Below are 26,459 nucleotides of genomic sequence, written 5' to 3' on the forward strand. Positions count from 1 at the left end.
CTACAGCATCACACAATCTACTGGGCTCCCTACTGCCATATGTTATCACTCTGTATCTGTCACGTTGCCACACTCTCTATTTTATCATATTTCCTCTGTCTTGCAGTGCACGCAATTTCTACCTAAACATTCATCACTGTCCCATTGCGCAGCGAATTTATAAACAGCTGAGAGTGACCGCTCTTTTCCGAAGTCTTTATTCACTGCAAAATACATCAGTCTTTGAAGTTAATAATAACATTAGGTGGATTTCTTTTTTTGCTGCGTGGCTTGCGCGACAGATGACATCCTGAATCTTTTCCCTGGGGTGGAAGGTCTGCGGTTAGTGCAGCATATGGTAACGCACGGGGCAGTTTACAGCTGGACACAGAGAGAGCCGACATTAGCCAGCGAACAGAACATATGTTACTGCAGAATAAGAGACGAGGATTGCGCCGCAGACAATCAAACACGAGGAGGAAAGCGCAGGCTAAGCATACCTGGGTATATCATGGCAGGGCTGGCCAAGAGGTAGACCCCCAGCTGCTGTAGAACTTCAGCTTCCAAGATGCTTTGCCAGGCTGTAATAAGTGATTTTTTAAATTTTAATTGTACTTTATTACTTTATTGAAATTTAGAGTAAAAAAAAGATTTAATATAAAATAAATTTGTATATGCTGTATCATAGCGCAAAACATTTACCATGTATAATATAAAAAAAAAACATGTTTACAATAAATGTAGAACTATTGTAAAGGAATGTTGTGTGTTTTCCGTAAAAATGCCAAAGTACAAAATTCCACGCGCGTAAAGGAGATCAGTGCAATTAAATTCTTTGTGTGTCTGGAATCTGTCACATTTGGTGCAGGTTATAAAAGTGTCCATTTCAATAGAAATTAGAACTTTTATAATTTGGGCAGAAACACCTCCCTGGCTATAAATCAGACAGAAAGGTTTTATTCTGCATCCATTAGCCATATATTATCTGCTGTCCCCGCTAACAGTGAGTTGTAAAGCATTGGAAAGCTGCGATTCAATGGGCTCGTGGCTCCAACACAGAGACGTCTCATTGAGAAGCGTCTGATAAGAGTTAAAAGGAGAGAGCTTCCAAAGGCTGCAGACAAGATATCTGCATCTTTTACAAGCTGGTTTTAGATATAATCCACTCCCAACCCTCCACTGTCAAAATTGGCAAACACTGCAACACCCCCTAGATGTAGCAAATGCCTGTAATAATTATTTTGTTGGATGTGGTACCACCCTGGTACCACCATGGTTGCGAAGATAACAAATGACACTCATTTTAAGACCACAAATAAAGATCAGGCCCTGCCCAACCTTCAAAATCCTCATATAGAGAAATTCAACTTTAGACCTGTGCCTGTTAGTGTCATTAATAAACATCTTAATAATTTATAAATGAAAAACCAGTGTGGACCAGATCAAATCCCAGCAATGTCACTGAAGCTCAGTGCGCCAGCAATTGCTAAACCTGTCACTACCCTTATCAATGAATCCCTGGTGTCAGGATAAATACCCAAACTTTGGAAGACTGCAAAAGTAGTACCTATCCATAAAAGTGGGTATCTAACTATCGCCCGTTATCATTGCTCCCGGTATTGTCAAAAATCAACAATGCATCCACACGCAACTATGTGAATATTATCAACAATCAAATTTTCTGACCCCTGATCAATCAGGCTTTCTTCCAAATAACTCAACTTCGACTGCCTCTTAAAAGTTTGCAATGACATCAAAATTGGCATGGAACAAGGAGACTTAACTGGAGCTAATTTCCTTGATTTTGCCAAGGCCTTTGACACAGTAGACCATGGCATTCTTTTGCAAAAACTTAAAAACTCAGGCATTGGTGATTGTCCACTAACTTGGTTTTGATCGTATGTTTTAGACCGATTGCAATATGTGGCCATTTCTGATAGCACCTCCCTCCCTCTTCCAGTCACATGTGGTGTTCCCCAAGGCTCCATACTCAGGCCCCCTGCTATTCACATTATTTATAAATGATCTTCCTAACGTCTGCAAATCCTCAACTGTTCACATGTATGCAGACTACACTGTAATCTACGCTAGTAAACCCAAGCTACCGCAGCTTGAGGCTGTGCTCCAAAACCAATTCACAGACGTAGAAAAGTGGATAACAAACTCTTCCTAAACACTGACAAAACTGTCACAATGATCTTTGGAACTGTATCTAAATGACGTAAACTACAAAATCAACAACTGTGTATGAGAACTAATTCAAATAGCACACTGACAGCAGTCTGCTCTTTTAAATATCTAGGTATGTTTCTAGACCCCAATCTATCCTTTGGCCTTCACATTGAAAAAATCTCTTAAAATCTTTACCCAAAACTAGATGCCCTGTACAGAAACAAATCCTGCCTAAGCCCTACAGTAAGGAAACAGATAGTGCAACAAATGCTAACGCCGGTCATTGATTATAGAGATGTCGTTTATGCCCCTGCATCGCAAACCCACCTTAATAAACGTAATACGTTATATAATTCATTCTGCCGCTTTGTACTAGAATGTAATTACTGTACCCACCACTGTGACATGCTAAAAGAGCTAAACTGGCTGTCGCTGGAATCCTGACGCACTCTTCATCTTTCCAGCCTTGTGCATAAGAGCATTTCTGGGAAGCTCCCGCCCTACCCGAGTAGAATGCTCTCCCTGGCTGTTCCCACCTCCTATAACCTCCGATCCAGTACTAGCACGATATTTAGCATACCGCAATACAAAAATAAAGTGTCTCGATCCTCATTTTCCTACAGAGCACCGCAATTATGGAATGACCTCGGGGACACAGTCAAATCTTCATTCAATCTAAAATCTTTTAAGAGATCTATAGCAATATTTATCACCTGTTATATGTTAAATTTATATATGTGTGCGTGTATGTATGTATGTATATATATAGAAGGCGTTATGCCTGAAATTGTGGGAGGGATTTCATGCCTATTTAAACCCTGCGTTCCCCCCACTCACCTGTCTGCGACGATTTCGGAAATTCGCTTTCATTTCCGTTTTCACAGACCTCCGACGTCATTCTGCCGCGACGCGCGTGCACGGGCCGCCGGGTTTTTCGTGAGTATCTTTTCACACGTGCGGAAGCCATTCGTCGATCTCATACAAACCGTAAGTCTATTCGAAATATCTTCCTTTTGCGCATACGTTCCGTTACAACCGCTAACTGTTTCCAGTTAATACTCGGCAGCATCGTGCAACTACCATTACGCTCAGCCAGCATCGTGCACCTATCGTTACACTCAGCCAGCGTTGTGCAACTATCATCACACTCACATGTACATATAGTTATGTATATATTTGGCTTCATGTATTTCTATTAGCAGAGATTGTATGCCTGAATGGGATAAGAGTGTTGTATTTTCCGGCCACTTTCTCGCGAGTGCCATAAAGTTTAATGTTCGGGTCATGTAGTGGCAAATATTTTTCAAAGAATATTCTCCATTTCATCTGCCTTTTTCCCGTTGTGATAACGTGACACACCTGTGGCTTGAACCCCGGGGGAACAGCAGAAGCAGTATACGTTACCCATTAACGTCTGAGTCCCCTCCTGTTTGCACTACAGCCCAAACTTTTTTCAGCAATTATTTCATGGTCTCTCAAAGCTAATTTATTCGGTATTCATTTGTAATAAATGCCTTATGTTTCCCTTTCTGAAGCGCGCACATTTAAATACTTATACTGTTTGTCTGGTAATCTGTGGGCTATAAGATTGCAAATGAGGAAGGCCGTTCTGCTTCTATGTCTCTCTCACTGTTTTTGATACATCCCATGTCTCTCTCTCGCTATTTTCGATCCCCCCCCCCCCCCCCCCCCCCCCCCCCAATCCATCGTCTGTTAGGTTTTTCATTATCCAACAGCTGGATATGTTGATACATTCATTTGAACTCGGGCAGTCATACAGCGCTCTTCTACTTGGCAGAGTTTATGGCTGTTCTCTTCCCGTCGAGATACTTTTATGGACACGTGTTTTTATTTCTGGTTATCGCAAATGTGGATGTGTATATATATATATATATATATATATATATGATTCTTACGAATCACAGCAGTTCTAGACCGCTTTCTGACCCGAGTACAACCTAATGTTGCTCTGAGCACATCACTAGTTCTGGATTCACGGTGGAATTATTTGTATCTCAGCTGCATGAAAGAATATCAGCAGAACGGGTAACAATAATGACTGTGAGGCCTCAAGTAAAATGAGTTGCAAAGTTATGATGGTGCGTGGGATGGGCCGTCTAGGTCATTACTACCACGTTACATAGCCAACAGGGCTGCAGGTAATTTGTCAAGTTCGGTTTTTCAGCCCATCTGCTGTCCTTTCGCAGGATATATATTAACCCTTGCAGTGCTGGTACTGTTTCCACAGTTGTTTCCATGAAGTTGATATGTTGAATCCTGTCAAGCATTATATATTTTTTTTTTTTTTTTTTTTTTTTTTTGATAGGGACTAAGTCACTATGCTCTTAAGGTCCGAATACGTTTGGAGAATTCAAGTGAGTTTGAGTTGGTGTGAAAGTCAGATCTCTTTCAAATGAATGGGTAGGGCACTCTCAGGGTCATCTTTGTTGTTGGTCGTCCTCAGTATAATCGCAGATGCTCTGACTGTCATGCACGCCTTACACTCATCAACACGCACTTGTAGACGCACAGCTTTGCATACTCGACAGTTATGCCGCGCATTATATTACTTCCCTATTTATTGATCCTTTCACATTCAGCGTTGCATTAAGTCCTATCATTGTCTGATTACCCTGCCTTGTTCACCTACGCTGGCGGGCACACATGTTACTAGACGAGTGAGTTTAGGTTGGTATAGCAGTTCTGGCGAACAGGCCTCAGCACAGGCAGGTTCGCGTTTTACTGGTACCATGACCATGATCCGCGCCCCAAAAAAAAAAAAAAAAAAATCTATATAAATATATGTATACTTGAATGATCTCGTATCGCATTGCACTACAAGGCCACGACATGGCACCACGAGCCCCGAGGGCCATACCTACGTTTATACGCACATTCTAGTTTAAACGTCCCGACCGTCTGGACTCTGTCACGCTCACAGGGCGCTCCAGTATCGGGCAAGCAGTACGATCCTAACTCATTACCACCCACGTTTCGTTCACTGGTATGTCCTCTCTCCCTGTCTTCCCATCCGTCTTAGTTAGCAACCGCTGGCCGTTAGGTTCCTAGATGCCCACTAGTCGTTATTTCCCCTGGCTTCTTTGCCATAGGTTAGTGGTCCCGCGAGGCCAACACCCATCCTCATACTCGGAGGTACTTTGCCCCCCGGGCCAAATCATAGTTAGTCGCCTCGCATTGTGGCATAGAGAGGGCCTCATCTGTCACTCCCATTCTATCTTATGTTTAACTGTCACCGAGAGGCCGTCACCCCGCCACCTCATTCAGTGGCCACGCTACCCCCTCACGCCAACGCATAGATAGAGCCTCTCAAGCCGCTTGGCAACTAGCAGGGCCTCACCTGTCACCAACCTAGTGTAATCGTTTCGCCGCATCGCGGCACTAGCTAGTCGGCCAGCACACACACGCGCTTGCGCTCCTAGTCAGCTGGGAGGGGGGCGGCACACCCCGGACCCGTCAAGCATACTCACTGTTCTAGATCCCATAACCACTTCAGGTATCCTAGCGCTTTTTTCCCGCCTTAGTTTCGTTCGCGCATGTCATTCTCCTACATTGATGCAAACGGTATTTCTGAACTATCGTACTCGGCTACTCCGACGCTTTCAATGCGTTATCTCTTACGGGCAATGGGTCTGCTAGATGCTTAGTTCTTGCAGTACGTGGATACCTACACGTATTTTACCCCAACCTATCGCTCACTGGCGATCCTTAGGTACCACGTACGCTACGCGTCCAAACCAAGCTAGGAGACTCCAAGTCCAGCGGTTCCTCCAACAACTTGTTTCAGGCATTTCTTTCTTATATTTAGTCGACTTGGTTTGTTGGGTCTCACGTTGCCCTCCACTTTGCACGTTGTTCGGATTTGGCCTCGTATTGGGCCATCGTCGGGTCCTCCAGGCGCTGACGTGACGCACAGTGTCTGCTTCCGGTCTCATGTATTACGGATTTACCGTTTATTTCTTCACGACGTTTTGGGGGGCACTTTGGTATATTGAGTTCTGATTTACCGTTTATCGATTCATACTATCACTCAATTTCCACGTCGGCGTCGCTTATACAAGCAATGCAGGATAAGCTCTAGCGATCTGATGGGACCGGGTGCTCAGTATTCCCACTTGTTTCATGTCGAACATCGAGGCATCACCCAGCCTCCATTTTTGGCCAGACAAATACCTTTCGAATCCTTAATCTACTAATTGGGACTTGTCTGCACGCCTGACATTCACAGGGTCCTCCATGCGCAACCAATTCACTTGTCACGCATTTGTCGTTGTTCACGCTTCTCTTTATGTAGGCTTAAGCAGTCCATCGGGAGTTACTTTCGGTCATGCTGGATGTTTTAATTTAAGGCGTCACACCTCATGCATCCTGTTGTACAATCTTTCACGATCTCATGCCTACCAAGTAACTGCTATAGGGTACTCGCTATACGAACACATATCGTCTTCAAATCTCGTCAAAGCTCCTCTTCAGGTTCCTCTCTCGTGCAAACATTTCCCTACGGTGGGTCACGGCTTTGCACTCTATTCTTCGATTCACGTCACGGCAGTTTCATCAGGCGCCCGTTACAGTCCTTTTTCGCTATGGTTTAATGCAGGCAATCGCACGTGTTCGGTCAGGTTAACGCTTCTCCACAAGAGGTTAATACCCTGCCGCGCTTAGATGGTACAAGTCCACATGGCCTAAGTCGTAGGTAGGGCTTCTCTCAAACACAGGGCTACCGGCACGGCCTCAACTCTTACGGGATAGTCCTTATCTTCACCTATTGGTTCCCATTAGCTAGCAGCTCTACTACACGAGAAAGCTCAATGAGCCTCTGAGTTTTGCATTATTTCAAACTTATTACGTTTCCTTCATCCTCACAGCATGCTACAAGAACTAGCTCCAGGTATCGTATTTTCTTTAATAAACGCTAACCCTGACGTCCCAAGTTCCCCTGCAGTTTCCTCCGCTTTAGCCACTTCCGAAGTCCTGAAGTCGGACCTTGCTTAAACGTAACGGTTGAGATAAAAGAACTCGCAGTCCAGATTGCCTCTGCCGGTCAAAAAAGGTATCAATCATGCCTGAAGTTAGAGTCTATGCAGGTAAGATTTGTCCACTAATACTAAGCAAACGTACTCTACGGCTTACGATATGTGTAAGTATTGTATGCGGTTCAAGATGCTAAATGCGTTCCGATTATAATGGTTGCTCGTACAATTTTGCCACATCTCTCAAACAGTTCATGCCATACATTCGCTCCTCGTTTGTTAGTCTTGGCCTCAATCCAAAATTCCTTCTCGATACATTCATTCCGTGTTAGGGCCGCCACAGCAGCCTCAAGTTATCCAGTTCCAACTCGTCTCGTAGAGAAGATAGGTCGCTGGAAGTCCTCGGCATACAACCGGTACATTCCAAATCCAGAAAGAAATCAGGCTCGCTTTCTATAATATGTCTAAGTGATTTGTTATGTCTAATAAATGTCACACACTTTTTGGCCCTCTTTTGCAGGCCTAACCTCAAGTCGGTTTCGGCACACCTCAACCGACTCTCATATATTAAAATTACACACAGTTTTAATGTGCGCCCCTTCCATAATCCCGTACACAAATAGAAGGCGTTATGCCTGAAATTGTGGGAGGGATTTCATGCCTATTTAAACCCTGCGTTCCCCCCACTCACCTGTCTGCGACGATTTCGGAAATTCCCTCCCACCACACCCTTTTCATATATCATTATACCTGGGTGGGCCCTCTTTTGCAGGCCTAACCTCACGTCGGTTTCGGCACACCTCAACCGACTCTCATATATTAAAATTACACACAGTTTTAATGTGCGCCCCTTCCATAATCCCGTACACAAATATATATATATATATATATATATATATTCCTGGGTGCAGCAGTGCCATTCAGGGTCTCCCCCCTTTGCATGGAGACACTGAACTATAACCATAGAGATGCATTGACTTTTTAGTTTTGGGGGGGCTATAGAGTAATCCTTAAACATAAGCTAGCTTGTCACTATCGCTGAGTAGGCACAACTCAAGTTATTCACTAAGATGAGATATCAGGAGAACTAGCAAGAGAGAGTAAAAGTTTAGGAAAAATTCCCCAAGTCTTTTTTGTGGGGGGGGGGGGGGGGCTACAATAAATGTCTTCTATCAAATATGAAAGAATACTAGTTAAGTGAATAACCCTATTGTCTCTATCCCTCCTGGCACTGCTCGAAGAACACCCTGTGAGCCAGATATATGCTTAGGGTGCTAGAATAAAGAGATTTACAGAGTTTGCGTTGGACATTTGACCACCAGCACCTAATGATGGTATTGCACATATAAGCCCGTATTATTTTATTTGTAACTATTTGAGCCCTGTCTTTAAATAGAAGTGAGTCCTTTACCTATCTAAATAAAGAAACGTTAATGACATGAAGTGTCTTTCGGGATTGCTAGGAGGCTAAAGATGTAAAACCAAACCATGCCAGACTAATCATGTCATATTGGACACTCTCCAAAATCCCCTGGACGAGTATCTTCAGACATGAGTCCAGCTCTCATTTACAAACATTTTGGGGGGGAATATCTCTCCACCTTCCAAGGTTTGACATGTTTTAACTTTGCAGATCAATTTTCTTTTCACCCAGAGTAATTAGTAAACAAAGCCCCCTCCATCCCCCTCCCATAGCTGCTACATACTGTTAATGATCAAGTTCAATTTTTATAACTAAGATGCAAAGATAACAATCGGCCATTCGTCGACAGGTTAAGATCCATCAGCAATGACACAACAGGACGCTGAAGTCAACGCCCGTACTCTACGGCTCATTACCCGGACTATACAGGGAGTGCAGAATTATTAGGCAAATGAGTATTTTGACCACATCATCCTCTTTATGCATGTTGTCTTACTCCAAGCTGTATAGGCTCGAAAGCCTACTACCAATTAAGCATATTAGGTGATGTGCATCTCTGTAATGAGAAGGGGTGTGGTCTAATGACATCAACACCCTATATCAGGTGTGCATAATTATTAGGCAACTTCCTTTCCTTTGGCAAAATGGGTCAAAAGAAGGACTTGACAGGCTCAGAAAAGTCAAAAATAGTGAGATATCTTGCAGAGGGATGCAGCACTCTTAAAATTGCAAAGCTTCTAAAGCGTGATCATCGAACAATCAAGCGTTTCATTCAAAATAGTCAACAGGGTCGCAAGAAGCGTGTGGAGAAACCAAGGCGCAAAATAACTGCCCATGAACTGAGAAAAGTCAAGCGTGCAGCTGCCAAGATGCCACTTGCCACCAGTTTGGCCATATTTCAGAGCTGCAACATCACTGGAGTGCCCGAAAGCACAAGGTGTGCAATACTCAGAGACATGGCCAAGGTAAGAAAGGCTGAAAGACGACCACCACTGAACAAGACACACAAGCTGAAACGTCAAGACTGGGCCAAGAAATATCTCAAGACTGATTTTTCTAAGGTTTTATGGACTGATGAAATGAGAGTGAGTCTTGATGGGCCAGATGGATGGATTGGTAAAGGGCAGAGAGCTCCAGTCCGACTCAGACGCCAGCAAGGTGGAGGTGGAGTACTGGTTTGGGCTGGTATCATCAAAGATGAGCTTGTGGGGCCTTTTCGGGTTGAGGATGGAGTCAAGCTCAACTCCCAGTCCTACTGCCAGTTTCTGGAAGACACCTTCTTCAAGCAGTGGTACAGGAAGAAGTCTGCATCCTTCAAGAAAAACATGATTTTCATGCAGGACAATGCTCCATCACACGCGTCCAAGTACTCCACAGCGTGGCTGGCAAGAAAGGGTATAAAAGAAGAAAATCTAATGACATGGCCTCCTTGTTCACCTGATCTGAACCCCATTGAGAACCTGTGGTCCATCATCAAATGTGAGATTTACAAGGAGGGAAAACAGTACACCTCTCTGAACAGTGTCTGGGAGGTTGTGGTTGCTGCTGCACGCAATGTTGATGGTGAACAGATCAAAACACTGACAGAATCCATGGATGGCAGGCTTTTGCGTGTCCTTGCAAAGAAAGGTGGCTATATTGGTCACTGATTTGTTTTTGTTATGTTTTTGAATGTCAGAAATGTATATTTGTGAATGTTGAGATGTTATATTGGTTTCACTGGTAAAAATAAATAATTGAAATGGGTATATATTTGTTTTTTGTTAAGTTGCCTAATAATTATGCACAGTAATAGTCACCTGCACACACAGATATCCCCCTAAAATAGTTATAACTAAAAACAAACTAAAAACTACTTCCAAAAATATTTGATATTAATGAGTTTTTTGGGTTCATTGAGAACATGGTTGTTGTTCAATAATAAAATTAATCCTCAAAAATACAACTTGCCTAATAATTCTGCACTCCCTGTATATTGAAATTCCTGCCCCCATCACTTCCAGAGTTATTCACTAAAGTGAGAATTCAAAGGAAATCTAAACTGAATTTCAAATTTCAGTTAGACTACTCAGACCTCTGTGTCTGTCTGTCTGTCTCTCTCTCTGTCTGTCTGTCTGTCTCTCTATGTCTGTCTGTCTGTCTGTCTCTCTTTCTCTCTCTGTATGTCTGTCTCTCTCTTTCTCTCTGTGTCTGTCTGTCTCTCTCTTTCTCTCTGTGTGTCTGTCTCTCTCTCTCATTCTCACTCTTTCTATCTGTCTGTCTCTCTCTCTCATTCTCACTCTTTCTATCTGTCTGTCTCTCTCTCTCTGTCTCTCTGTCTGTCTGTCTGTCTCTCTCTGTCTGTCTGTCTCTGTTTCTCTTTCTCTCTGTCTGCCTGTCTGTCTCTCTCTCTCTCTCTCTCTGTCTCTCTCTCTCTGTCTGTCATTTTATACAGCTAATAAAGAGTGCAAGCTATTGCCTGTGTTGTTTCTGTAGTGATGCTGCATTTTCACTACTACATTGATTCATCAAACCTTTTCCAGCGTATCACGGCTTTGTTTTGTGGTCTGTCTGATACATCTGACATGGTTCTCACTAAGAAGTAATTATGACACACAAGCTGGAGATCTTGCATTGTTATCTACATATTAACTGTATGGAAATCTGTTTAAACTTTAGCCAAATAATCTGTGACAGCAGAATATTGCTATATACATGCTGTGATTAAAACTTCTAATTTAAACACACTGTGCTAACTGGAAATGAAAGATTTTTTTTCCATAGAGGTTGCTTGAGTCACAGGGGAGGTGTGGCTAGGGCTGCATAGACAGAAACAAAAGTGATTTAAAGGACCACTCTAGAGCCAGGAAAACATACTCGTTTTCCTGGCACTAGAGTGCCCTGAGGGTGCCCCCACCCTCAGGGACCCCCTCCCGCCGGGCTCTGGAAAGGGGAAAAGGGTTAAAACTTACCTTTTTCCAGCGGTGGGCGGAGAGCTCTCCTCCTCCGATCCTCCTCTTCTCCTCCCCGTCGGCTGAATGCGCACGCGCGGCACGAGCTGCGCGCGCATTCAGCCGGTCACATAGGAAAGCATTCATAATGCTTTCCTATGGACACTTGCGTGCTCTCACTGTGAAAATCACAGTGAGAATCACGCAAGCGCCTCTAGCGGCTGTCAATGAGACAGCCACTAGAGGAAATAGGGGAAGGCTTAACCCATTCACAAACATAGCAGTTTCTCTGAAACTGCTATGTTTATGAAAAAATGGGTTAACCCTAGAAGGACCTGGCACCCAGACCACTTCATTAAGCTGAAGTGGTCTGGGTGCCTAGAGTGGTCCTTTAACGGAGCAGTGATACTGCAGGGACATGATCTATACACTAAAATGGTTTAATTAAAGGTACTCTCCAGTGCCAGGAAAACATACCCATGTAAGCCGGCAGGGGAGACCTAATGCGCATGCGCGTCAATGGCCGCGCTCACCCATTAGACCTCCCCATGGGAAAGTATTATTCAATGTTTTCCTGTGAGGATTCCGGCGACGCTGAATGTCTTCATGCATAGTGTTAGGACATCCAGCATCGTTTAAAACACTTTTCATGTTCTAAGAACATGGAAGTCGCTCTACTGGCTGTCTGATAGACAGTCACTAGAATAGGACTTAACCCTGCAAGGTAATTATTACAGTTTATAAAAATAATTACACTTGCAGGGTAAAGGGTGGTGGGAGTTGGCACCCAGACCACTCCAATGGGCAGAAGTGGTCTGGGTGCCTGGAGTGTCCCTTTAAGTTAAAGTTATTTTGGTTCTTAGAACATCCCTTTAAGTTACCATATTTACTGTATTATTCACACCAATTTAGCACAGGGGTAAAAAGTTCAGCGGTGCAAATGTAAAACAATCAAGGTTAACTAAAACATTGAACTGTAGCGAACTGTAAACTGGATTTCGGGCAAGAAAAGCCATCTATTATTCTTTCAGATCAATACAATTCATTTGAGTTTGGAATTCAGTGAATTAACATATCCCTCTCAATGATAAAAACCCAATGTTTATTAAACCTTGCTATTTATTGTGAATAGTGATGTCCCGAACGGTTCGCTGGCGAATAGTTCCTGGCGAACATAGCTTGTTCGCGTTCGCCATGGATGGCGAACATATGCAATGTTCGGTCCTCCCCCTATTCGTCATCATTGAGTAAACTTTGACCCTGTACCTGACAGTCAGCAGACACATTCCAGCCAATCAGCAGCAGACCCTCCCTCCCAGACCCTCCCACCTCCTAGACAGCATACAATTTAGATTAATTCTGAAGCTGCATTCTTTTTTTTTTATTATTATTTTTTTAGACAGAAGTGTGTTATATTTGAGCATGCTAGGCTGAACGTGCGTATATCATGGCTAGTTGCACTGAGGGTATGAGTATATAGCAGTACATTGTTGTGAAAGATGGCTGTCATGTTTAGGGTGTAGCTTGCACGTTATCAACTGTGTATTTATATCAGCAGCTCCACCACTAGTTATAAATCAAGTGTGAGTCGCCCCATGAGATGAGACTAGTGAATAACATAATACATGAACGGTTAAGGTAAAGGCATGTAAGGAACTACGACGATAAACTCTTTAGGAGGTGAAATAATGACATGTTTAAACGCTTGCTACTTTACGATTAGTTAATGTGCAGAGAGCAGTTCATGTGATCAAAGGCATGGTGTGGAGGATCGGCTATAGTGGGACATGCTTGGCAGGCTGCTGTTTACTGCTTGTGCTCATCCGATCCCTTCTGGGCGCCAGGTGCAGACCCTGGGAGTCCCTGATACCTGGAATAACAAAGGCAAGTCTCTGGCTGAGTGCCGGGTTCGCGGCTTGAGGTGGTGGAAGCTTGTTTTGTCGGGTGGTCGGATCTGTCCCGGTGGTGCTTCACGTCCGGTGCGGGATTGTGGTGGCTTAAGGTGGAGGCGAGTGCTTGGCGTGGGGCAGGCTCTGCATTTCTGTTTGTGCCTCTGGTCCCGTCTTCGACGCCTTTTGCGTTGGTGGATTTTAATGGGGACTGCTTCGCTTAGCTGTGGTGGAGCTTGTTGGGGCTGTGGTGGAGCTTGTTGGGGCTTCCTGCTTGTTATTTGCTTCCAAAATTTATTAAAGAGTCTGTCCAGCTTAGACTCAATATCCTGCCATGCTTTGCTGGTACCAGGAGGACACGTGGCTGCCGCCATATTGGGAGAGTCACAGATGAGTATGTCAGCCTGGGCGGCTGTGCTCAGTGCGTCCATTAGCTCCAGACAGCCTCTCAGGGGTGGACTGGGATAACCCCCACCTGTCCAAGGGGGGGGGGGGGGGGTAACGGAGCTCCTGCCGGGAAGTAGTTGTTCCTGGGCATCCCAGGATTGGGAGATCGGCCGCCTCTCCCGCCCGGTAAGCACCAGGCCACACTTGCCACGCGGAGGTAAGTAAGACTCTGTCGAGTTGCTGACCGCTATTAAGCATGTCGGGTCGGTCAGGTAGGAGCAACAGAGGCTGGCCCTGCTGACAACCGGCGGGCGCGCGAGGGAGCACTCTCCTCTGAGTGCTTCCTCTTCAGCTCCCTCGCGCTTCGCAATGATACCGGAGCCGGAAGATGACGTCATTTTCCGGCTCCGGCATCAGTACGTGGCGCACGAGGGAGCTGAAGAGGAAGCACTCAGCCAGGGAGAGTGCTCCCTCGCGCGCCCGCCGGGTGTCAGGGAGGAAATTTGAGTGAGTGGGGGTGGGGGGGGGGGAGAGGGAGGGAGGGAGGAAATTTGAATGAGTAGGGGGGAGAGGGAGGGAAGGGAGGAAATTTGAGGGAGTGGGGGGGAGAGGGAGGGAGGAAATTTGGGGGGGAGAGAAAGGGAGGAAATTTGAAGGGGGGGAGAGGAAGGAAATTTGAAGGGGGGAGAGGAAGGGAGGAAATTTGAAGGGGGGAGAGGAAGGGAGGAAATTTGAAGGGGGGAGAGGAAGGGAGGAAATTTAAAGGGGGGGAGAGGAAGGAAATTTGAGGGAGGGGAGGGAGAGGTAGGAATTTGAGGGGGGAGAGGAAGGGAGGAAATTTGAGGGAGGGGGGAGTGGAAGGGAGGACATTTGAGGGAGGGGGGAGAGGAAGGGAGGAAGGGAGGAAATTTGAGGGAGGGGGAGAGGAACGGAGGACATTTGAGGGGGGGAGAGGAAGGGAGGAAATTTGAGGGAGGGAGGGAGGAAGGAAATTTGAGGGAGGGGGAGAGGAAGGGAGGAAATCTGAGGGAGGGGGGAGAGGAAGGGAGGAAATTTGAGGGAGGGGGGAGAGGAAGGGAGGAAATTTGAGGGAGGGGGGAGAGGAAGGAAATTTGAGGGAGGGGGGAGAGGAAGGAAATTTGAGGGGGGAGGGAGGAAGGAAATTTGAGGGGGGAGGGAGGAAGGAAATTGGAGGGGGAGAGGAAGGAAATTGGAGGGGGAGGAAGGAAATTGGAGGGGGAGGAAGGAAATTGGAGGGGGGGAGAAGGAAGGAAATGAGAGGGAGGGAGAGAAGAAGGAAATTGACGGGGGTAGGGGGAGAGATTGACATCCATCACACACACACACACACACACACACACAATGCACCCCTTGCACACAGAAAAACACACAATGCATTACACACAGACACACATACACAAGCAATGCATCCCTTACACACAGCAACACACAATGCACCCCTTCCACACACTCAGTGCATCCCTTACAGACACACACACTGCATCCCATACATACACAAACTCACCTTGCAGCCCTTACACATACAAACACAGATTCACACAATGCATTCCTTACACACATCAGGACATCCCCCCCACACACACACACCCCTGTGAACAAACTCATTGGTGGAACATGAAGGTGGACCCTGGGACCCAGACCTTGAGCTGTGTAAAGGGCCCTCAAAAAATGGAGCTGCTTCCCGTTCTCCCAGAACATTGATTTTTGTGACCACAGTTACAAACCACCTCCAGAGAGCCTGTTCTACACCAGACCAGTGGAGCCAGACGGCAGCTGAAGCCCATCATCATCCTCATCTGGTTGTAAGTAGGCAATCTAGTATATTATTCGTGGCACTAATCTCTAATTTACCTAACATTAAAGGGACACTATAATCCCCAGAACCACTGCAGCTTAATGTAGTGGTTCTGGTGTCTATAGCCTGTCCTTGCAGGTCTTTTATTGTAAACACGGCGGCACTGCAGCACTGTGTTAACATAGCAGATCATATGGGTGGGGCACTGTGATGTCACATGGGGGGCGGCAAACTTTACTTTTGCCTAGGGCGGCAAAAATCCTTGCACCGGCCCTGCAGACACTGCATCCCTGTGGGGGGACTCGGGGGGGGGGGAGAGGGGGACTCGGGTGCAGGCGCCGGGGGGCCCAGAGCTGTGTCAGGGGCCCCAAAATTTCTGATGGCAGCCCTGACAGACATACAGATACACAGACATACAGATACACATGTATAAGTGTGTGTTTGCGTAGTGGATGCAGTGTGTGTATAGTGCATGCAGTGTATAGTGTATGCAGTGTGTGTGTATAGTGTGTGCAGTGTGTGTGTATGCTGTATGCAGTGTATAGGGTATGCAGTGTGTGTGTATAGTGTATGCAGTGTATAGTGTGTGTGGATGGGTTGATGGATGTGTGTGTGTGTGTGGGTAGGTGGATGGATGAATATGTGTGTGGGTGGGTGGGTGGATGGATGGGTTGATAGATGGGTCCATGGGTGGGTGTGGGGTTCAGTGAATGAATGTGTGTGTGGGTGCATGGATGGATGGGTTAGTGGGTGGGTGGGTATTTGGCTGGCTGGGCGGGTGGCTGGCTGGATGAGTGGGTGAGTGGATGGATGTGTGAGTGGGTGGGTGAGTGGATGGATAGGTTAGTGGGTGGGTGGGTATTTGGCTGGCTGGGCGGGTGGCTGGCTGGATGAGTGGGTGAGTGGATGGATGTGTGAGTGGGTGGGTGAGTGGATGGATGGATAGGTTAGTGGGTGGGTGGGTATTTGGTTGGGTGGGTTGATGGCTGGCTGGATGAGTGGGTGAGTGGATGGATGGGTGAGTGAGTGAGTGGTTTGGTGGGTGCATGGATGGATGGGTTAGTGGGTGGGTGGGTATTTGGTTGAGTGGGTGGATGGATACGTGGGTGAGTATTTGGATGGATGGATGGGTGGGTGGGTGGCTGGTTGGATGGGCGGGTGGCAGGCTGGATGAGTGGGTGAGTGGATAGATGGCTGTGTGGGTGAATGGGTGAGTGGATGAATGGGTGAGTGAGTGGGTGGGTGGATGAGTGGATGGATGGATGAGTAGGTGGGTGGATAGATAGATAGATCGATAGATAGATAGATAGATAGATAAATGGATGGGTGGATCGATAAATGAATGGGTTTGCAGATGGGTGGATGGATGGGTGGATTGATGGATGGGTGCGTGGATAGATTGATGAGTGAGTGGGAGGGTGGATGAATTGATGGTTGGGTGGGTGAATAAATGAATGAATGAATAGATAGGTTGGAGGGTGAGTGAGTGGGTGGGTGGATGGGTGGGCGGGTGTATGGGTGATTGGATGCGTGCGTGGGTGGGTGCATGGATGAATGGATGGATGGGTGGGCGGGTGTATGGGTGAATGGATTCTTGCGTGGGTGGGTGGATGAATGGATGGATGGGTGGGTGGGCAGGTGTATGGGTGAATGGATGCGTGCATGAGTGGGAGGGTGGATGAATGGATGGATGGGTGGGCGGGTGTATGGGTGAATGGATGCGTGCGTGGGTGGGTGGATGGGTGGGCGGGTGTATGGGTGAATGGATGCATGCGTGGGTGGGTGGGTGGGAGGGTGGATGAATGGATGGATGGGTGGGAGGGTGGATGAAAGGATGGATGGGTGGGCGGGTGGGGGGGTGGATGAAAGGATGGATGGGTGGGCGGGTGGGAGGGTGGATGAATGGATGGGTGGGTGGGAGGGTGGATGAATGGATGGATGGGTGGGAGGGTGGATGAAAGGATGGATGGGTGGGCGGGTGGGAGGGTGGATGAATGGATGGATGGGTGGGAGGGTGGATAAAAGGATGGATGGGTGGGCGGGTGGGAGGGTGGATGAATGGATGGATGGGTGGGAGGGTGGATGAAAGGATGCATGGGTGGGCGGGCGGGATGGTGGATGAATGGTTGGATGGGTGGGCGGGTGGGAGGGTGGATGAATGGGTGCGTGGAGGCTGAATAAAAATAGATACAATTGTACAGCTCTGAAAGATATGTTGGTGCTAAATAAACTATTTATAAAATAAAGCAATAATATTGGTATTGCTGAGCTCTGTGGAATGTGTCTGTGTATCATCACTAAACAGAGATCGTACAACTGTGCAGAATATGTGCTGGGTTTTGTTTGCTGTTTGTTTTTATTTTATTTTAATTTTAAAAATTGATCAAATATGGATATACATTTTTTTCCTGTATTTATTATTAGATGGATAGGAAATGCCATTAAGACACTCAGAATCCATGGTAATTATTATTGATGTTAAATAAAAGGATAATGGGGAAGGCTGTGCCTTTAATTTAGACTCTGCCTGTAGGAGCTGCGCTTTTCTGTATTCAATCTGCTCTGAAAAAGGAAGCGAAAAGGAGGGAGAGAGACAGAGGGGAAGCACAAGAGACAGAGAGAACAAGAGACAGAGGGAGAGAACAAGAGACAGAGAGAACAAGAGACAGAGGGAGAGAACAAGAGACAGAGAGAGAGAACAAGAGACAGAGAGAACAAGAGACAGAGAGAACAAGAGACAGAGAGAACAAGAGACAGAGGGAGAGAACAAGAGACAGAGAGAACAAGAGACAGAGGGAGAGAACAAGAGACAGAGAGAGAGAACAAGAGACAGAGAGAACAAGAGACAGAGAGAACAAGAGACAGAGGGAGAGAACAAGAGACAGAGAGAACAAGAGACAGAGGGAGAGAACAAGAGACAGAGAGAACAAGAGACAGAGAGAACAAGAGACAGAGGGAGAGAACAAGAGACAGAGAGAACAAGAGACAGAGAGAACAAGAGACAGAGAGAACAAGAGACAGAGGGAGAGAACAAGAGGGAGAGGAAGAGAATCAGATAGAGAGAGAGAGGGAGAGGAAGATAGGGAACAAGAGAGAGAGAACAAGAGAAATAAAGAGAGGGAGAGAGACAGAGGGAGGCAGAGGGAGAGAGAGAAAGAGACATAGAGGGAGAGAGAGAGAGAGAACAAGAAAGAGACAGAGTGAGGGAGACAGAGAAAAGAAAATGTGAGTGAGGAGAGAGAAGGGAGAGACACAGAGACAAAGTGAGTGACAGAGAAGAAAGGGTGAGAGAAATAACCTTTACATCTGGACAGGAGAAAGAGGGAGTGTGAGTGAGGAGAAAGGGAGTGGGTGAGAGGAGAGTGAGGGACAGAAGGACAGTGATAGGGATAGATAGAGAGAGTGTGTGTGTGATAGAGAGAGAGAGAGAGAGAGTGTGACAGAGAGTAAAGAGTGAATAAAGAAGGAGGGATAGTGATAGAGTAAAGAAGGAGGTATAGAGTGAGAGAGATAGTGAATGATAGAGAGAGTGAGAGAGAGTTAAGAAGGAGAGCACAGCATTCCCTGCTCCCTCTCCAGGTTCCTCTCCTGCCAGCCCCAGCCTGAGCTCAGACCATGGATATCAAGGAGGGGGACGTGGTGGGCAGGGGGACCTCTGCCAGTGGGGTCGTGGTGCAGGTCAGAGAGAAGAAGGGGCCCCTGAGAGCGGCCATCCCCTACATGCCATTCCCTGTGGCTGTGATCTGCCTGTTCCTCAATACCTTCGTGCCAGGGCTGGGTAAGTGGACCTTTATTACCTATTGTGTCTGCCCCCATGTGCTCTGTAATGTCCAAACAAAGTCCAGGCTCTGCATATTCTGACTGCAACTCTCATTCAGGCACGCTGCATGCTGGGAGTTGCAGTCCACCCTGGGCTGGAAATCAGGCTGCTGACTCCAAACAGAACAGCCGGTGGTTTGTGTTCAGGGGAAGTGACAGAACTAGTCTCAAGGCTAGCAAAGCATTGTTGCAGTTGTAGTTGTAGCAATGGTGGGTCACCCCTGGATCCTTGGATCATTTAGCAGATCCCCTGTTTGTATTGAATTTGAAAGCAAATAAAATAAATCATTGGGCAACAGGTACTGAGAACATGTGACAGCTGGAGTGTTATAACATTGTGTGGGAGCCAGGCAATGAAGGGGTTAAACATTCTGATTCATGTGATAATGATCTGTTACAGGGAGCACTGAGCTCTATATAACATGCAGGGATGTTAGACAGGCTGCTCACAATGACAGCTAGTGGAGAGCACATTGTCGGTTGTGTTACATTGTGTAGCTTTGCAGCAATAATACTCCCAGTAATGTGAGGGTATAACAGAGCTCCACAGCAATAATACTCCCAGTAATGTGTCGGAGTGTATCACAGAGCTCCACAGCAATAATACTCCCAGTAATGTGTCTGAGCGTATAACAGAGCTCCACAGCAATAATACTCCCAGTAATGTGTCTGAGTGTATAACAGAGTTCCACAGCAATAATACTCCCAGTAATGTGTCTGAGTGTATAACAGAGCTCCACAGCAATAATACTCCCAGTAATGTGTCTGAGTGTATAACAGAGCTCCATAGCAATAATACTCCCAGTACTGTGTCTGAGTGTATAACAGAGTTCCACAGCAATAATACTCCCAGTACTGTGTCTGAATGTATAACAGAGCTCCGCAGCAATAATACTCCCAGTAATGTGTCTGAATGTATAACAGAGCTCCGCAGCAATAATACTCCCAGTAATGTGTCTGAATGTATAACAGAGCTCCGCAGCAATAATACTCCCAGTAATGTGTCTGAGTGTGTAACAGAGCTCCGCAGCAATAATACTCCCAGTAATGTGTCTGAGTGTGTAACAGAGCTCCACAGCAATAATACTCCCAGTAATGTGTCTGAGTGTGTAACAGAGCTCCGCAGCAATAATACTCCCAGTACTGTGTCTGAGTGTATAGCAGAGCTCCGCAGCAATACTACTCCCAGTAATGTGTCTGAGTGTGTAACAGAGTTCCACAGCAATAATAATCCCAGTAATGTGTCTGAATGTATAACAGAGCTCCGCAGCAATAATACTCCCAGTAATGTGTCTGAGTGTATAACAGAGCTCTGCAGCAATAATACTCCCAGTAATGTGTCTGAATGTATAACAGAGCTCCACAGCAATAATACTGCCAGTAATGTGTCTGAGTGTATAACAGAGCTCCGCAGCAATAATACTCCCAGTAATGTGTCTGAGTGTATAACAGTGCTCCGCAGCAATAATACTCCCAGTAATGTGTCTGAGTGTATAACAGAGCTCCACAGCAATAATACTCCCAGTAATGTGTCTGAGTGTATAACAGAGCTCCGCAGCAATAATACTCCCAGTAATGTGTCTGAGTGTATAACAAAGCTCCGCAGCAATAATACTGCCAGTAATGTGTCTGAGTATATAACAAAGCTCCGCAGCAATAATACTGCCAGTAATGTGTCTTTAAACTACAATAAATGTGTATAGAAATCAGGCTGTGTATATAAGATACATTGTTCCAGTTCTAGATTACATTTTAATTGTATAAATTGTTATTAGCAAATAACCTAAAATTTCTCAGAACAGCCCTGCCCCTGGCCACACCACCACGTACACCCCAAAAATCTAAGTGTCCCTCATTGTCTATTTGAAATGTTGGGAGGTATGTAATATCGTGCAGCGTGGATACCTAGCAAAGACCAGCCATGGCAAAGATCTGGTTCTCCATCCTCTATAAACTTCAACTCCCATCATGCACTCCTCACCCCGAGCGGTTCCCATGGGACTTGTTGAGATTGACAGTTACAACACAGTTTGGTAGTTATGTTTAAATAATAGCACAATCTCTATCACAGAGCGATCTGTTTGGCCATAGCTGTACCTTTTTTGTTTCTGAGATATGTATAAGAAAGTCGAAATATTTGCCTTTTTAAATTTTTTTATAAATTTTTGAAATGTTTACATATTTGATATGTCATTCTCACGTTTGCAACTTTTCTTCACCGAGTGTAATGTCAGATACAGGATGGCGGGCATAAAAGTCATATAAAAATGGTGCACCTTGTTAAACATAAGCTGCTACAAAATCACAGTATAATAATTGGATCGCCTTTCTGGTTTGCCACAGCTGACGCTCAGGGATGTATTTTTGGCAGGAATCTTTTACACATAAACACAGACACTAAGGGGCTTATGGTTTCTTTTATAGGACTTTTCAGGAACTTTTCATATTCACATCAATTTATGTCCTTTTTGGCTCAAATTCCTTGCTGCCTCACTTTTGTAATTTTCTCTCCAATTATGTAACTGCTTTTTTTTGGTTCACAAATTTGTCACTTCCTTTGTATAAAAAAAGAGAGGAGCAAACCTGAAAATGTTACTGTCACTGTCAGAGTGGCATGTGTTCTGTGACAGCTACGCAGCTTTCATGTTCTCCCATTTAATGCATAAAATGTGAAAGCGCCTTTTCTTTCCTGGTAACGTTACTCATTTGATGGATTTTGCGAATTGTCAGGAAAAAAGGTGCAAAAGGACAAATAAAAAGTGACAGCGATATGGATTATTTTGGCACACTACAGAAAAGGCATAACACAAGTCACCAGTGTGTGAAGGGTGACGGAACGGATTTATACACAAGAAAAGGGCGCATGCGCACTAAACCGGTGCATTCGTTTAACCCCTTAAGGACCAAACTTCTGGAATAAAAGGGAATCATGACATGTCACACATGTCATGTGTCCTTAAGGGGTTAAACCTCATCCATTTGTTTAAACCTCATCCATTCGTTCAAACCTCATCCATTTGTTTAAACCTCATCCATTCGTTCAAACCTCATCCATTTGTTTAAACCTCATCCATTCGTTCAAACCTCATCCATTTGTTTAAACCTCATTCATTCGTTCAAACCTCATTCATTTGTTCAAACCTCATCCATTTGTTTAAACCTCATCCATTCGTTCAAACCTCATCCATTTGTTTAAACCTCATCCATTCGTTCAAACCTCATCCATTTGTTTAAACCTCATCCATTCGTTCAAACCTCATCCATTTGTTTAAACCTCATCCATTCGTTCAAACCTCATCCATTTGTTTAAACCTCATTCATTCGTTCAAACCTCATTCATTTGTTCAAACCTCATCCATTTGTTTAAACCTCATCCATTCGTTCAAACCTCATCCATTTGTTTAAACCTCATCCATTCGTTCAAACCTCATCCATTTGTTTAAACCTCATCCATTCGTTCAAACCTCATCCATTTGTTTAAACCTCATTCATTCGTTCAAACCTCATTCATTTGTTCAAACCTCATCCATTTGTTTAAACCTCATCCATTCGTTCAAACCTCATCCATTTGTTTAAACCTCATCCATTCGTTCAAACCTCATCCATTTGTTTAAACCTCATCCATTCGTTCAAACCTCATCCATTTGTTTAAACCTCATCCATTCGTTCAAACCTCATCCATTTGTTTAAACCTCATTCATTCGTTCAAACCTCATTCATTTGTTCAAACCTCATCCATTTGTTTAAACCTCATCCATTCGTTCAAACCTCATCCATTTGTTTAAACCTCATCCATTCGTTCAAACCTCATTCATTTGTTCACGCCTAGTTCATTTGTTCAAGCCTAATTGTGTTATAAAAAAGCTAGATTTTTTAGGGAAACGCTTTTCATTTTAGGAACTTGGGTATTTCGGCACAGTTAGCAGGCTAAACTTGTTTATGTGAATAATATTAAATAATATGTGGCGAAACCCCAATTTAATATCCTGGATGTGCAAACAGGGTATGATGATCAATAGGGTGTTATATGATTTTAGCTATTAAAAAATTTAAGAAAATGTACAAAAAACTGTCATTCAATGGACTTTATTAGAACAATCTGCTGTAATATAGTTATTTAACTCACAGTGATACATTGTGGCTAACATAAAACTATGAAAAGTGGACTTTCTCGTTGTGTGTCTGGAACTGTAGGTTTTTGTGTAATTATGAAAACGTGCAGTTTCCGTCAGTGTATTCATTTTATTGGCACAGATTAATACTTTGAATTCACATCAGTCTAGCAATGCAGAGAAAAATATTATATGTCTCTTACAGGGGTGGCCCAGAGGTTGCCCAATTCTTTACATTAGCCGGGGGACCTCTTAGTCACCCCTGGTTTTGGCTATGATTGGAGAGTGTAGGCATGTCTGGGAAATGTGCCAGCCAATTCATTCTTGTTAGTTTTTGGATCTGAAACACCCAGGACTTGTTGCACAGCTGGCATGTGCCAATCACTGCCTGGCATTTAACATTCTAGGGAACTGATTGATAGCTCAGCTAACTGTGTTCATTCTTACACCGGCCTCTGGGCTGGGCAAGTGGCATTCAGGCATCTATCCGTGGCATGAACAGCAGATCAGGCTATTGTAAACGTAATGACTTTTGATTTTTGACATTTCAATGGTTCACGTTATCCAGAAAATCGCCAAAAGTATACAAAAAAAAATGTCATATTACCATATTCCTGAGCCTTATCTAGAAATCAGCGCAGTGTTCTATTTAGAGAACTGGCATCCGGCAGCATATTTAACCCTTCGGTGTACTGAAATGAATTATGGGAAAATAACTAATAAACCATTACTGACAGACCAGCATTTAGATTTTATATATTTTTTCTCTTTTATTTCTTTAGACCATAAGACAAATCTTGTTAATGTGACAGTCCAGACTTTATAGTTAAAAAGAAAATAGGTTTGCTGTCTAACATTTGTACACCATTTAACTGGACTAAATAAACCTGCTATATTAATATCTGTTGGTTATTATGGGTTATTATATTATCTGAATATTTAAAATTACCGAATGTTGTGCCCATTCACAAGAAAGGTAGTAGGGAGGAGTCGGGCAACTATAGGCCAGTAAGCCTTACTTCGGTAGTGGGGAAAGTAATGGAAACCATGTTAAAGGATAGGATTGTTGAACATCTAAAAACACATGGATTTCAAGATTAGAGACAACATGCGTTTACTTCAGGGAGATCATGCCAAACTAATCTTATTGATTTGTTTGATTGGGTAACTAAAATAATAGATCAGGGTGGTGCAGTAGACATTGCTTACCTAGATTTCAGTAAGGCTTTTGACACTGTTGCACATAGAAGGCTTATCAATAAACTGCAATCTTTAAGTTTGGATTCCAATATTGATGAATGGGTTAGGCAGAGGCTGAGTGACAAGCAACAGATGGTTGTAGTCAATGGAGTATATTCGACGCTTGGGCTTGTCACCAGTGGGGTACCTCAGGGTTCTGTACTTGGACCCATTCTCTTTGATATTTTTATTAGTGATATTGCAGAAGGACTTGATGGTAAGGTATGTATTTTTGCTGATGATACTAAGATATGTAACAGGGTTGATGTTTCAGGAGAGATAAGCCAAATGGCAAATGATTTAGGTAAACTAGATGTGACGAGACCAATCTCGCCACTGTGCACTGGAGGAGCCTGGTTGCCCGCCTGCTGCCTTTAGACTATGGCCCCATGTTGAAACGCTTGATTTTCCCCTGCAAAGACACGAAAGCCGGGTCATTCAGTGCTTGCCCTGCTTGAGCGGTGATACCCCAGATAGCTATGCCATGGAGCCCATTCGTATAATGAAAGACTATGGGAAAGACTTTGGCTCCATGGCAATTGAACTGTATGTGTGTGATCTGAGCGCCATTCAGTAATAATGTGCGCTCAGATATGAGCTATCTGGGGATATGTTGAATGTACCTGTTTTATGCAATGGCTGCACAGTTATATATTTTTATGTATTTTATTGTCTTTTGCTGCCATGTGTTCAATGGAGTTTTGCCTCTGTCCTTGGAGATAATTGGATTACTTCCCAATTATCTCCAGGATAGAAGACTCTGTGGAACTGGTTTTGGGCAGAAAAGCCATGCTTCATTTGGTCACAAAGGACTACGATCTATCTTTTGATCCACTGGACCAATTTGTATGATTTTGACGTATGTTTGTATTTGGAGTATGCTGATTCTGAAAATGTGAATGTGATGCATACTTTTAAAGTTATGAATAATGTGGAAAAACTGTATTTCTCTGCCTGTGATAATTACATTACCCATTGTGTAAGGTAATTGTATCACAGGCAGAGGGGAGGATTTTGTGTGGGAGTGTCTGAGTGTATTGTACGTGTGTATTGGTTGTTTTCCAAAACCCTGTGGGTGGTACTAATGTGTATATAAGAACAATAAACCCACAGCTCTGGCTGTTCCTGCTTGACCCTCAAAACGGAGCCTTGTCTCATTCTTGGGGGGATTTATTGTATGCTATTCCAGTTTGACTGCTAGGAGTGTAAATTTATTCGTATGGTTTTTCCTATTCGTCTGTTTAAAGCATTCGTATGGTTCCGGTTCGGCTGTTTACAGCATTCTCATGCTTCTCCGGTTCGGTGGATTGGTGTCTACAGTAGCTGCCTGTATATCTGGAAGGGGAATATATGCTCTAAACGGCGTTTAACCCCTTTTATGCCCGGGGTGCCGTTACACTAGAAAAATGGTCAAAGTTGTGGCAACTGACATTTAATGTGGATAAGTACAAGATAATGCATCTTGGGTGTAAAACCCAAGGGCAGAGTACAGAATATTTGAGAGAGTCTTAACCTCAACATCTGAGGAAAGGGATTTAGGGGTAATAATTTCAGATGACTTAAAAGTAAGCAGACAATGTAATAGAGCAGCAGGAAATGCTAGCAGAATGCTTGGTTGTATAGGGAGAGGTATTAGCAGTAGAAAGAGAGAAGTGTTCATGCCATTGTACAGAACACTGGTGAGACCTCACTTGGAGTATTGTAC

General features: G+C 44.6%; 1 protein-coding gene across 1 annotated transcript in view; it reads left to right on the forward strand.

Moving 5' to 3' along the window:
• Positions 1 to 19,026: 19,026 nt before the first annotated feature.
• STUM (stum, mechanosensory transduction mediator homolog) overlaps positions 19,027 to 26,459 on the forward strand; it is a 117,592-nt gene continuing 110,159 nt past the window's right edge. Inside the window, exon 1 of the mRNA XM_063444071.1 lies at positions 19,027 to 19,362. Within this exon, the coding sequence (XP_063300141.1) occupies positions 19,200 to 19,362 (163 nt within the window). The 5' untranslated portion in view covers positions 19,027 to 19,199. The remainder of the gene's footprint in view (positions 19,363 to 26,459) is intronic.

Source organism: Pelobates fuscus, chromosome 2 (genome assembly GCF_036172605.1).
Source record: "Pelobates fuscus isolate aPelFus1 chromosome 2, aPelFus1.pri, whole genome shotgun sequence".
Taxonomy (NCBI): Eukaryota; Metazoa; Chordata; class Amphibia; order Anura; family Pelobatidae; genus Pelobates; species Pelobates fuscus.